The sequence below is a fragment of the Trichoderma aggressivum genome, assembly GCF_033847375.1.
Source record: "Trichoderma aggressivum f. europaeum strain CBS 100526 chromosome Unknown scaffold_011, whole genome shotgun sequence".
Classification (NCBI taxonomy): Eukaryota; Fungi; Ascomycota; class Sordariomycetes; order Hypocreales; family Hypocreaceae; genus Trichoderma; species Trichoderma aggressivum.
In genome coordinates this window covers 575,279-587,526 of record NW_026946377.1, presented here as the reverse complement: position 1 = coordinate 587,526, position 12,248 = coordinate 575,279, and the positions used below count along the sequence as shown (strand labels likewise).

Genomic DNA, 12,248 nt, shown 5'->3' with positions numbered 1-12,248 from the left:
CTGTTACACACACTGCGGCCTGATTCGCCCTCTGCGGGCCTGGGCTTGATCGGTTAAGCACTGAGATGGCCATGCCTGTACTCGTACAGTAGGTACAGTACAGTACATTACAGAGCGCTTTTGATCTCGTAGCGAGGGAGAGTGCGGATGGCCATGAAAGGGGGTGAGGGCATCGCAAAGGCGAGTTGGCATTGCATTTCCAATGTTCTGTTGTTGAGCATGAAGCTTGCAAGTCGGTACAAAGTACTACCTACTAAATTAAATCATCACGTGATGAATACGGTGTGGCTCACGCGGTTTCCCATTCAATTTTCATTGCATCATACGCTGGATGAAGAGGAAGGTGCACTGGGGGGGAAGGCGGCTTCAAGACCCTCGGATTGGTGCGAGTACGAAAGCCTCGGGCTCTTGCTTGGGCAGGATTGCGCACATCACTCAAATCACGAGCCTCCTTTTAGAAACACTTGCCTGTAAGGGAAAGGGGGGGAAAAAGCAATGAAAATTACAATCATCTCAAAAAAAGAGGGAAAATAGGGAAAACAAAAAAACAAAGAGAGATCAAATGAAATCGGGCTTTGCAAGAAAATCATGCCACTGTCTGTGCCGCCCTCCCCGCAGCCTTGACCCTCCGATCTGACGTCTTCGGAAATGATGGTCGAAGTGGGTGCACTGGAAACCGGGGACGACTGCAGCTCGTAACCCAGAATCCGGTGAGCTGGATACTTCGCCAAGAGGCTAAAGGGGAATCTAGCAGGGGAGAAGAGAGAGACTGACAGAGACGGGAGAATCAGGCAAGGCGGGAGGATGGACAAAAGCAAAGAGACGCTACGAAGACGGCAGAGCGAGATAAACACCGCAAGATGGCGCGAGACAAGGCAAGGAAGAGACCCAAAGGGGCTGTCCTTGGTTCAGCTGGATGCCACTGCCAGTATTCCGTACTCGTATGCTTCCACCACGCATTCACGGACCCAATATCACCAGGGCTGCAGGCCAGCTTCGAGCACTGCATATTGATCGCTCCTGGACTCTCTCATCTTACCAGTGTACTCGTATCCTCCATATGTGCGGTGGTATACTAGGTACTACTACTCGTACCTGAGAGCATGGGATCTACCTCCGGAGAGCCGAATCTGGATCGAGTGTGAGACCTCAGCTGAGACATGCTTTCACATAGCCAGTCACCTGTGGTTTGTGCCAAGAACTCTTGTCGGAAATGCTCACGATCTACTCGGACGTACCAAATCAGAGAAACATGGTTATTCGAGCGAGCCCGGCTACTTACTGCTCCTACCTTGTCGGCGTACCCTCATCACCTAGCTCACACAGCATATAGGCGTGCAGGCATACATGGGTCTGCCTCGCTCTTCGCGCTTGTGGCGTCGTATAGGAATCGAGCCTTTCATCCATCACATCTGACCGCCAGGATATTATGCCCAAGGACGTGATTGGGCTGCTGCCTCAAGCTAGGGACAATAAGCTCTTGGTTAGTACGGGTCTTATTAATGGCGATGATAAGAAAGGGTCATTGAATCACTCTTGACCATATCTGTCTCCCACTGTCCGCACCCTACCTGCTGAACCCCCGTGAAGGCTAGGCCGCGATAGCTTCATGCTCGATAAAAGCTACTGCAACACTCCGGAAGAAAACCTCCTCACCTAGAGATACATGTACAAATGCGACTTTCATAAAACCTGGCCGTCGTTGTGATGACCATTATTGCTTGGCCGCTTCCCAGTTCCGTCTTTCAAGTGGAAGGGGGATATCCTGTTTCCGCCAAGTTAGGAGGCTCTCATCACTGAATCAAGAGAGCAGAGTCAGAAAAGGCAACCAGACTTACATGGGTAGACATTCATTAGTGTATCGAGAGGTTTCACATGCTTCATTCTCAATCTCCCCAAGGGAGTCGGGGGTTGCCATCACGCTTTGGATCAGCCACTCATATGGACATACTCCGTTTGATTGGGCTCTTTCATCAGTGCCTAAAACGTCCCTTGAACGTAGAATTCATGCCGGCATGTAAAATATGCAAAGTTGTGCCAGAATCAATACTTGGCCAACATGTCGAGATACGCTGGCCAATTATTTCGAAAGCATACGACACCTCTTATTGCAATCCGGGATACAATCCTTTTCATCAGCATGGATTAGGCTTATTTCAGGGACCCTACCGTCTGTCTCTCCACTCAAGGCAAAACTTCTCATTTGCTTCGATGATGCACTTGGAATATGCCATTATCCCTCGTTGATTGGAGGCCCAGTGGGCTGCCCGCTCACCATGTTATTCTCTTGCAAATGACGACTTTGTGCTCACAATCTGATCATGTCTTTGGGCTGGGATAAGCATGTCCACCCGTCACCTGCGGACCCATCTATTGTTTCTGCGCCTTTATTGCCTACCGCCTCTTTCTGGTGATAACAAGCCAGGCGACTCCGCGGCAAACAGCTCTTGGCTGGTCTAGAACTCGGGGCTTGGGGGAGCGCTCGATGGCCGCAAAGCCAAGCCCCGATCCAGATCGGAACAACCTAATTCAGGTGTTAGCACATGCTATTCCTACCCCTGTTAATGGTGATCAATGGGTGTCAAGCTCCGATTAATTTCGGCATCGTCCCGCTCCGTTGAGAGCCTTACTTTATCAGCAAACACAAACTTGCACGTCATTAGTTATCAAAGCTCTCTTCCAGGTTTTCCAGCGACGATAGTCCGTCTTTGCCGCGGAATGCCTTGCTTATCCGCTTGGATGTCGGCCGTACAATGGCACCGCCCTGCTCAGCTTCCCGAGAAGGATGAAAATCCCTGGAAGTTATTGCTTTTGTTGTTTCACATTAGACAAACAATCTCACACCGCAATGTATCGCCTGACCAACAAAGAAAGGGCAGATCAGAGCAGAATAGCAGGTAGATTGTGGCTCTCGCTCTTTTTTCATGAAGCCTCATAGGGCAGACTGCTGAGTGAGGCCAAGACGTTTGGTTAGTAACCTGCCGGGTGTGCTCAGGGTGCCGCTCGTGTGATATGGGAGGGCTTGGTAGGTAGGCGCAGGTAAGACCTCGACGAGCAGCTAGCTATTTTTGCAGCAATATCCGGCGTGATAGGTAAGATTGACAGTTATCATGCCTTTTGGGCATATGTTTCGGTTGCCTACTTCGGGAACATGGACATACTTGGCGGCCGCCATGTCTCTTGCTTTTCCCCCATTGGCCGTTCGTAGTAAATGAATGGGCATCTTGTGATACCAAGTGTCTCATCTCCTCTAGTTTGGAGGTTTTCTTGTTGGGTGATCAATCTGTCATTCTGGCCGTGTGACTGAAGTAAATTACCTGACGCATGAGCAGTGTAACCGGTGCACCACGTATAATTACCGATGGATTATGATAATGAAACGCAGCAGGTAAACAATAAAAATGTGCCATCACACTCATGGCCATGCCATTCATAATTCATGCATGGACTGAACCACACGGACATGCTGATTTGGATGGACTATGTGGCAAAGCAATGTCTTGGATATCCTCACATGTTGATTGATTAAGAATGCTTCTCATAAAAACTGTATGAGTACATTAGAGTCCACCACGGTAGAATGCAAGACAGCCCAAGGCGGTTCCTGCCAGCGGCAAGAGGCTTCTAATAAAATTCAGCGTAGTCCATCGGTCCAAGAGGTCATCGACTCGCAGTGTGTTCGCGTGTGTCACCTCGCCGATATCACTACGGGCCTCTTCATGTAATTGCCCATTGACGTCCTTCATAATTGTCAATGTGAAGGGTATAATGGACAGAACGCAGCCAACGGCTCCCAAGTAGCTCCCCCATGGTCCTTCGTTGTGGTAAGAGTCGTATGCTGCGACTAGGTAAGCTAGAGACGTGCCGATGGCTACCTTTGGCATCGAAGCTGCTCCTCGCTTATACAACTCGGCCCAGATTTTGGCGGACGATTGCTTCACCGCGGCAGCAGCCGGCGCTCCACCAATTGAAAAAGACATGATAGCTCCTATTCAAGAGATGAATGAGAATGAATTTCTGTCATGAGAAGCTTGATGTAAAGATTTGGGTTTTGGGTTTTGGGGTTTACCCGAGAGCCATGATGAGCCAACGATGCCCGTGGCGACCAAGATGAGGGGTGGCCCGGAGAGAGGCATTTCTGCAATGATATTTGAGCAATGCGCTATATGGCAGAATCGAGAATGGTTTTTATTCGATAAAGTTGGCGATGCCTTGTAAAGAGAAAGCGGGGGATGATGAGAGTTTGAGAATTCTTTTGCAAAAGCCAGGCTGCCGAAGGCTACGAGATTTTAGTGGAGTGGTGGCATGTTTCTGAATCCTGCATGACGTAGCCTCCAACCTCCAAGCCGGCGTCCCAATGCCAGGGGCGATAACGAAAATCGACCTATGATGCTAACCAGGACGACCACGGGTTTGGAGTGGTCCGTGGGTGTTGAACGCTGCGTTCAATGCTGGAGACGGAAGCGATTCTGTGAGACGACTTGGTGGAGGGTCAATGACGGGGGTAATCGAAGAGACTACCAAGTAGGCTTCTTTATGCCTGGTTCAAGTGTTGCCCCGGAAAAATCAACTGCAAGATGTTTGGCCGTTATCAGATTGGTAGGTAATGGTCGGGGTTGATATAGCAGGTCGTTGCAGTTAAAATGCCCAAGATATAGGTAGAACTTGGAAGCAAATGGGTAACCCGTTGTGATGAACCCTGACCATAGCTGCGTCCGGTCAAGAATCTGCCTCGGCGCCGCGGGTCTTTTCTTCGTGTGTCCTGCTCGTTTATTAGAAGGCACAACAACATGTTATAACGCAAAGGGTCGACTTTGGTGGACATACTATACGCTCTGATGTTGGTCTGGATTATACAGAGCTTTGGAGTTTCGCCGCACCGACACAGCCAAGTTCCCACCATTCCATCATACAGAAGGTGCTCTATGGCAATCTCAGTTGGCGTCGATACCAGCACTTGCACTACGGAGCGAATCTTTGTGTCAAAGGCTCCAATGAATAGTGAAAAGAGTATGGCTCGTACGAAGGCGCTGGCCCATATTCGTTGCATGCAGAATATGGGCAAGAGCCAATACAACTATGTGTCTCTCCCCGTTCAAGACAGGCTCACGTCTACTTTGCGCTGTTCGAGGGTCCGTAATTATTGAAACGTGCTGGTACATCCAGACTGGTGCAAGAAATTGAAGAGTCGTATACTATCGCCGTTGGCTTGTCAAGGTTTCTCATCTAGAAATGCTGTTCAGCCTTGTCAAGTCACATTCTAGGAGGCGAAACAACAAACGGAAAGACATCATAATGGCAACCCACCATGTTTGACAGCGCCCATTTCTCTGGTTAATTAGTATCAAACATCTTTCAACCTCTGACTTCCATGGTTCCTCTCCTTTGCCAAGGTGAAATATGATACGAAACTCGAATTCACCGGAAAAGCATGTGCCGTAATATTCCAAGCATGGCAAAAAATAAAATGGGAATAGGAATGAATAGAGACATCACAAAAATGTAGGACAGCAGATGCGGTACTGGGTACCAAGGAGGTAGTATGAGAAAGATCGAAGGCGGTGGAGGGAATTTCTTTCTGCCTCTTTCCTTCTTTTTTTTTCTGCCACTCTGCGGCTTTGATAGAGGAAACAACTTGAAATCATGTGACATCATGTCTCTCGATCACATTCTCAAGATTCTTCCGTCCAATTCTAGCATTACGCCTCTATTTTTCTCTTTCACAAAACTAGAATGTGATGAATATCGCTGCTACTGCCAGCATATAGAAACCTGCCTCCAGGAAAATGATATTGGCTGAACTTGACGACAAACACTATTGGTCATACCTCTACGTACATTATTTGGACTTGCCTTTAACGCCTGATGTGCGGTTGGCGATCTCGAGTTAAGTCCATGCCTAAACCCAATCTACTTTTACGAGATTGTTGTATCTGCGCTACACTATGACCCATCTTGACAGAGCTTTATCAAAGACGAGAATCGGTTGTCAGACGAAGCCACTTGCCATGACGATATCACCCCAAGGCAAAAGAAGCTGGACAAGCTTAAGGCCCCGTGATCGAACCTTCAGAGGCGCTCTTGGGAATTCTCCTTACATATCGGTTTACGTGTAAGCTGTCGTGGCAGACCCCAACTCGTCCTTGTCGAACGTCATCCAGCCGCCATCTCCGAGGAAATGCATCTTTGCTCATACTCCGCACTCGAGGCACTGTTTGGCTCTCATTGCCGGTGTTAGGTGCGCATAGGCATATCCCGTCTACATCTGAGCTCACGGCATTGTTGGCCCCCAAACCTCTGAAACCGGCATGGTACTAGCAGGTCGATCCTCAAGGTGCCAAATCAGCGGTCTGCCTGTGCAGATCTGCACACGCCCCCTTTCAAGACGGGAGCGGTCAGAGTTGGAGATCCAAGAAGCTGTGCAAGTACACGATACTTTCATAAAATACCCTCGAGACCCCGTCAAGTACTCTCTACATCTGCCGAGGGCCCTGCAACAACGCCCCAAGGAACAGCCTCACATGCAATCTTCACACCATCTACGGCACACCGGCAACGACTTGGGGGCCATGGCTGAGGGATTCGATATGCGAGGGAGATCCAGCCAAGTCTAGAGGTTTACTAACACTCACCCTGGCTAGGTACCTACCGAGGTGTCGAACTGTACTATAGTACAGTCCGACACCTCGTGCTTTCGCGTACCAGCATGGCCTCTGAACCGCGTAAAGCGGCTATCTAACAACTGACCAAGCTGTCATTCGACCTACAGTGCTGGGCACCCAAGTCAGTCGGTGATGGGATGAGAAAACAAGTGACCATCGGCCTCGGTGCTTGTACAATTAATCATGGCCACCCGTACGTCGAAATCCGACCGGATGGAAATCTCCCGTTGCATGCAGCCGATATCGCAAGACGCACCGATTGAAGCTGCTGATCCAAGCATGGCAGTCGCATCTCCTGTCAAAAAAACAGACGGCTGTGCGTTGAATACCCTTGGCCATGCACACCCTGCGGCTGATCTGCAGCCAAGCCGGCAGCCATCGCCCGACAACGGCAACGGACGCATATCGGGGATCAGTCCAACCCATGCGATGCAGCTGGTTGATGATGGAAATAGATGGCATCAACGGCGACGCCTCCGTAGCCAGGCACCGGCAAAATTCTCTTTCTCACCATCTGTGCGCCGGTCTCAACAGAGAGGGGCTGCTCGAAGCCAAAGCCCGTGCTTCACGCATACGAGTAGGAAAGGAGTCAAGGCGACGTGGACCTCGTCAGTGCTTCAACATTGGCCAACGTCCGAGCCCTCGTGCCTCGAATTTCAAAGAGAGCGAGAAAAAAAACCTGTCTTTACTTGAACTTGTGAGAATCTACTCCCTGGCTAAATGGCTTCACATGCCAAATTTTACGAGGGATACACAGCTCTTGTCGTCGACGAATAGCTTCTCCAGAATCCTTCTTTGCAGATGCTTGCATGGCTCACCCCCCCACCCCATCGTCATGCAGCCAAAACCGTGAGGCATTAGCGGTGCTAACGGTGCCTTACACTGTTTCCGACTAACTACTAAGGTATCCATCTGCCTTGTGATGCCATTCACTGGCTTGCAAGTAAGCAGGTTTCAGCTCTGACCGGGCTCGCCTAACAACTCCGTACAGCCCTTCTTCTGGCTCGGAGAATTTACAAAATATCAGCTGTAACATTCTGACGGCCGCCCTTGGCAGCTCCTGATTGTCACAAGGTCCCTCTCCATTGCCACATTCTCACCACGCTGGTTGTCACTAGCCTAGTTCTTGTTCCTTTTTGACAAGGCCAGCCAAGTCCCGCGGCCTTCTCCGAATTCGTGTCGTTCAATCAAGCCTCCCACGTGAAGCTCTGCATGTCTCACCACAGCCACACTCCCCTCCTTCTTGCCATGTTAATAATGGATCATGATGCTGTAAAAAATTTGGGCCCCTTCCATGGTACACGACGTCACAAAGGGAGCGGGCAGTCTTTTTTAGCAATGCCAGATTTTACTCTTTTGAATTTATTGGCAAGATTAAGGTACATCTTCAGTAGTTCTATTAGAAAAGGGAATGTGTGATTCCTCCCAAGGCGCGCTGCTTGACAGGGCGCTCATTATCGACCCTTTCAGATATCGTAGCCTTTACCCATCTCATTCCCATGAAGAGGAGGAAAGCTCTCAAAAGACAAACTTGCCAACCTTTCTTTTTTTTTTCAACGAATTTACACGCCTCCCCTGTAGAAGCACGCACAAAGGGAAAGAAATAAAAATAAGAAAATGGCATGGAATCCTCCATGCATGCATGAAACACTATTGGCTGCCCACTCTAATACTGGGCGAAGGATATCATGACACTCGCGTGGTCTCATCTCCCCGTCTTGATGTATGCAACAAACCCAGAACAAAGGGAAGAAGAAAAGGGCTGGATCGACTGACGATGTCATATCCCATATATGCTCTGTAATGAAATGCCGTATTTGCGAACAACACCAACCAGCCACCCAAGGCCTCGCGGTGAGCCTCGTAAAATACTGAGGGAAAGAAAAAAGGACGATATTCAACCTCCAATAGAACGCCTGCCGGGCTGACTCTTCCTCTTGGGTCATCCGACTCTTTGCTCCAACTCCAATGCGTGTGGTGACAACTCTTATATCTCCACCTGGACAGTGCACCGACCCATAGAAAACAACCCCGAAAAGAAAAAGAAAGAAGAAAAAAAGAATCAAGAGTAGACCGCGATGTGTGAAAAGACAACAGAGTGTGTCTATTTTGAGTTCAAATAGACGCGAAGATGACGAGGAGGAAAAGAAAAGGAGACCACTTCGCCCCACTCCTTGTCGATGACTGAATCTATGAATTAAAAATTTGAAGAAAACAGAGGAGGTTCGGGAATAAGATGATGATTGATATATGGTGGATTGCTGGCAAACACCAACGAAGGGGGGCTTAGTAGCCAGGTTGACCAGGCATCTTACCCAGCGAGTGAGAGCCATGGGACTTTGGTGGAAGATGGTTATGGCAGAAGATCTTGCTTCCGCCCTTGCCGCCGTAATCCTTCTTGGTCACATCGATCACAACCTTGGGATCATCGTACGACTCGAGTTGGCAACACTCGATATTCTTGACCCAACGATTGGTGATGACTTCGTAGACGCTGATCCGGCTGTTGGGGTTAGGGTTGAGCATCTGTAGCAGAATGCGTCGCAGGGCCGGAGGATTCACACCGACATCGAGAGCGTAACAGTTGGGATAGTCGGTATCCGTAATGCCAGCGTCCTCTTCTTGCTCGTGCTTCTTGTTCCACTTGATCCAGCCCGTGACTAGCTTGTCGTAGTGCAGGTTGCCGGCCTCGGCCCTGGACCAAATGGCACCGCCAAAGGTCATGTAAATCATGACAATGGCTGCGCTCCACACGTCCAAGGCTCGCGGGTCGTAGTCTGCGTTCTTCAACAGCACTTCGGGCGCAATATAGGGCTCGCTGCCACAGATGCCCGGGCGGCAGAGCCGGATCTCGCCCATGTTCTTACCACATTGGCCGCCGGATTCGCGAAGGCCGGGGTGGGTGCCGCAAAAGACTTCGGAAACGCCAAAGTCGGTGATTTTCAACTTGCTGTCCTTTGTGATGAGCAGATTCTCGAGCTTGATGTCACGATGGGCGATGCCGTTGGCGTGCAGGTAGTTGACGCCCTGGATGAGCTGCTTGAAGAGGCATAGGCGGTCCTTAAGCTTGGCCTCACCCTTCAGATGGCCCTTTTGCACAAGGCTAAACAGGTCACCCTCGGAGCAGTATTCCATGACGTGGTTCCAGCGTCCGTGATCTGAGCAGAGCCGGACGGTCTCGACAATGTTGGGATGGTGCAGGCTCTTTCCGATGCTGAATTCCGACTTGATCTTCTTGTCGTAGTCCTCCTTGCTCTCCCGGCCCGACTTGCCTCGGAACTCCTTGACGGCGTACATTTCGGTGGGGAAGCCCTTGCGCACCATGAGAGAGACTTTGGAAGCGGCGCCCTTTCCAAGATGCTTCCCATGCCGGCCCAGAAGCTTGCTCTGGTACTCAAACTCATCCTGCAGCACCGCGACATCCACGTTGAAGTCGTCCGGCAGGCTCAAGCTCATGCGACGTGCCTTGGCGCCGGTTCCGGCATCGGGGGGCATCGCCCAGGGCTGTCGCTCGGGGGGGTACGTCTGGTCACCGGCATTCATCTTGGCGTGCTGATGAGGAACCGGCCCGCGGTTTCCAGCGTCAAAGCTGTTGGCACGGCGCGACGCCTTGTTAGGGGGGCGCTCGGTAGTGCGGCCGACGGTTGTGCCGACAAAGTTGACGGCTCGCCCCCGCAGGCTGAATCCGGTTGATGCACGATTCTTCTTCTTGAGATCGGCCTCATCAAGAGACACCTTGTCTGCCTGCACCATTTCGAGAGGCGGAGCCCCTGGAGACGGAGGTGAACTAGACCGGATAGTCATGTTGGACGGTCTTGTAAAAGAGAAGCGACTTGAGCGGGTAGTTGGGCGGGCGCCGCCCGTAGGGGGTCGTTGCAGATAGGAAGACTCCGAGGGCGTAGGCGATCCGGATTCAAAGACCGGGGCGTCTTGGGCGCCGGGGCGGCGAAAGAAGTTGGTCATTGTGCTCTTGATACTGGCAGTCGAAAGTCGACCCGAGCGTTGCGCTGGTGGGGGGAGTTCTTGGAAAGAAGGTCGGCTCGACGTGGGGGTCAGATCTATAGATTTGTTGCTGTTGCTGATGCTTCGTGCAAGCTCAGAAGAAGAAGAAGCCGTGCCTGGCTTTGAGACTGAGACGGGTGGTACGGTTGTAGGGGAGAGGAGACTGCTGGAGGTTGGTCTCGAGGTTGGTCTCGAGGTTGGTCTCAGGGTTGAAATCGGGTTCAGGGCTGCGACTGAGGCTGTTTTGCGCGAAGACGAAGAGAGGATGGCGGCCTTGGTTGCAGATGTGACGGCGGCGGCAGGGTGCTGCTGATGCAGATTTGCACCTTGGTCTGACTGCGTGTTGAAACTGCTGCGGTCGTCCTGATCCTGGTCATGCGCATTCCTCAGCGAGGTAAAATCTTGCGATTGGCGGCCGCTGGTGGGTGTAACTGGCTCAATGGGACCCTCGCTTTCCGTCTCGTCACCCTCGAGGATTGGATCTGGGAGATCGATTGGCGCTTGGCGGGGAGGCGAGCCGGCGTTGGAGTAGCTGGTGGTATCAGACGAGTATTGAAGGGATTGCGCGCATTTGCCGTCTGGGAGCAGTTGGAGATTTGGGGTTAGCAAGAAACAAGAAGAAGAAGAGATAAAAAAGATAAAAAAAAAGATTAAAAAAAAAGAGTAAAAATCAAGCCGGCTTGCTCATGGGAAGCATGGAATAGGCAAGGCAAGAGTATAAGATCGATAGGTACAGTAGGTATAAGAGTGTATCAAGAGGTAAACAAAACAAAGGTATTGCGGAATGTAGAGCGAATTATTCAGCAGGAGGCGCAAATGGTGGTGTTGAAGAGACGATGCGCGCCAAGCAAAAAAACCTGCAGCGCAGAAAAGAGGCGTATGCGGGTTGCCAAAGAAGCAGTGCAGAAGCCTCTTTTTGAATGGGGGGGGAGGAGGGGGGAAACAAAAAAAAAAAAAGCACTGGAGCGGAAATAGCAGAAATCGCCATTGAAATGGATGGATCAATCAAGCAATGCATTGATCCAGGCCGGGCTTATCTTAGTAACAAAAGGCGACGGGACATAATAAAAAGTCACTCACTGTCTGCAGCCGGAACTGGCTGGGGTGCTGCTGGCGGCGCTACTGGCGCTGAAGCTGTAGGAACCAGCATCCCCGGACCTGCTGAAAGCGCCATAGCTCTGGCGGTTGGTTTGGCGGCTGGAGGGGCCCAGGATGCCTTGGAGCTCCACTGTTCTGGAAGCGAGCGAGCGGTGGTACAGCGCCTGTCTGTTGTGTGGGCTGTACGAGTACCTACTGTACAAGTACACGTACTCGTATGTACGTAAGGCGCCGCTTGTGCCTCTGCGTCTGGCATGCTTGGGCTTGGCTAGCGTCTAGGCGCTGTCTTGGGAGTCGAATCAGGATGCTGCTGGTGCTTCTCTAGAAGCGTTCGATTCGGGGCCGATCCTGCTGGGAGGGATCTCTGGGGCGGGCCCTGCGACGTAATTGGGCTGCCGAGTTGACCACTCAGCAGCAAACAGGCTCGGGGTGTGATGACGAAAAGATTTCAAGTCCGCGGTGTTGCCGAAACGGTGCTTTGATTTC

At 51.1% G+C, this 12,248-nt stretch overlaps 2 protein-coding genes across 2 annotated transcripts; both read right to left on the bottom strand.

The window, feature by feature from the left end:
* Window positions 1-3,560: 3,560 nt before the first annotated feature.
* On the bottom strand, window positions 3,561-4,136 carry Triagg1_3801 (uncharacterized protein; the record flags this gene model as incomplete). Its single annotated transcript, XM_062898134.1, has 2 exons — window positions 3,561-3,988; window positions 4,070-4,136. 2 exons carry the CDS (start codon window positions 4,134-4,136, stop codon window positions 3,561-3,563), a joined length of 495 nt encoding a protein of 164 aa, XP_062757304.1.
* A 4,812-nt stretch (window positions 4,137-8,948) lies between these two features.
* Triagg1_3800 (uncharacterized protein) lies at window positions 8,949-12,018 on the bottom strand (the record flags this gene model as incomplete). Its single annotated transcript, XM_062898133.1, has 3 exons — window positions 8,949-11,242; window positions 11,745-11,897; window positions 11,976-12,018. The coding sequence occupies 3 exons, from the start codon at window positions 12,016-12,018 to the stop codon at window positions 8,949-8,951; spliced, it is 2,490 nt and encodes an 829-aa protein (XP_062757303.1).
* Between the last annotated feature and the right edge of the window lie 230 nt (window positions 12,019-12,248).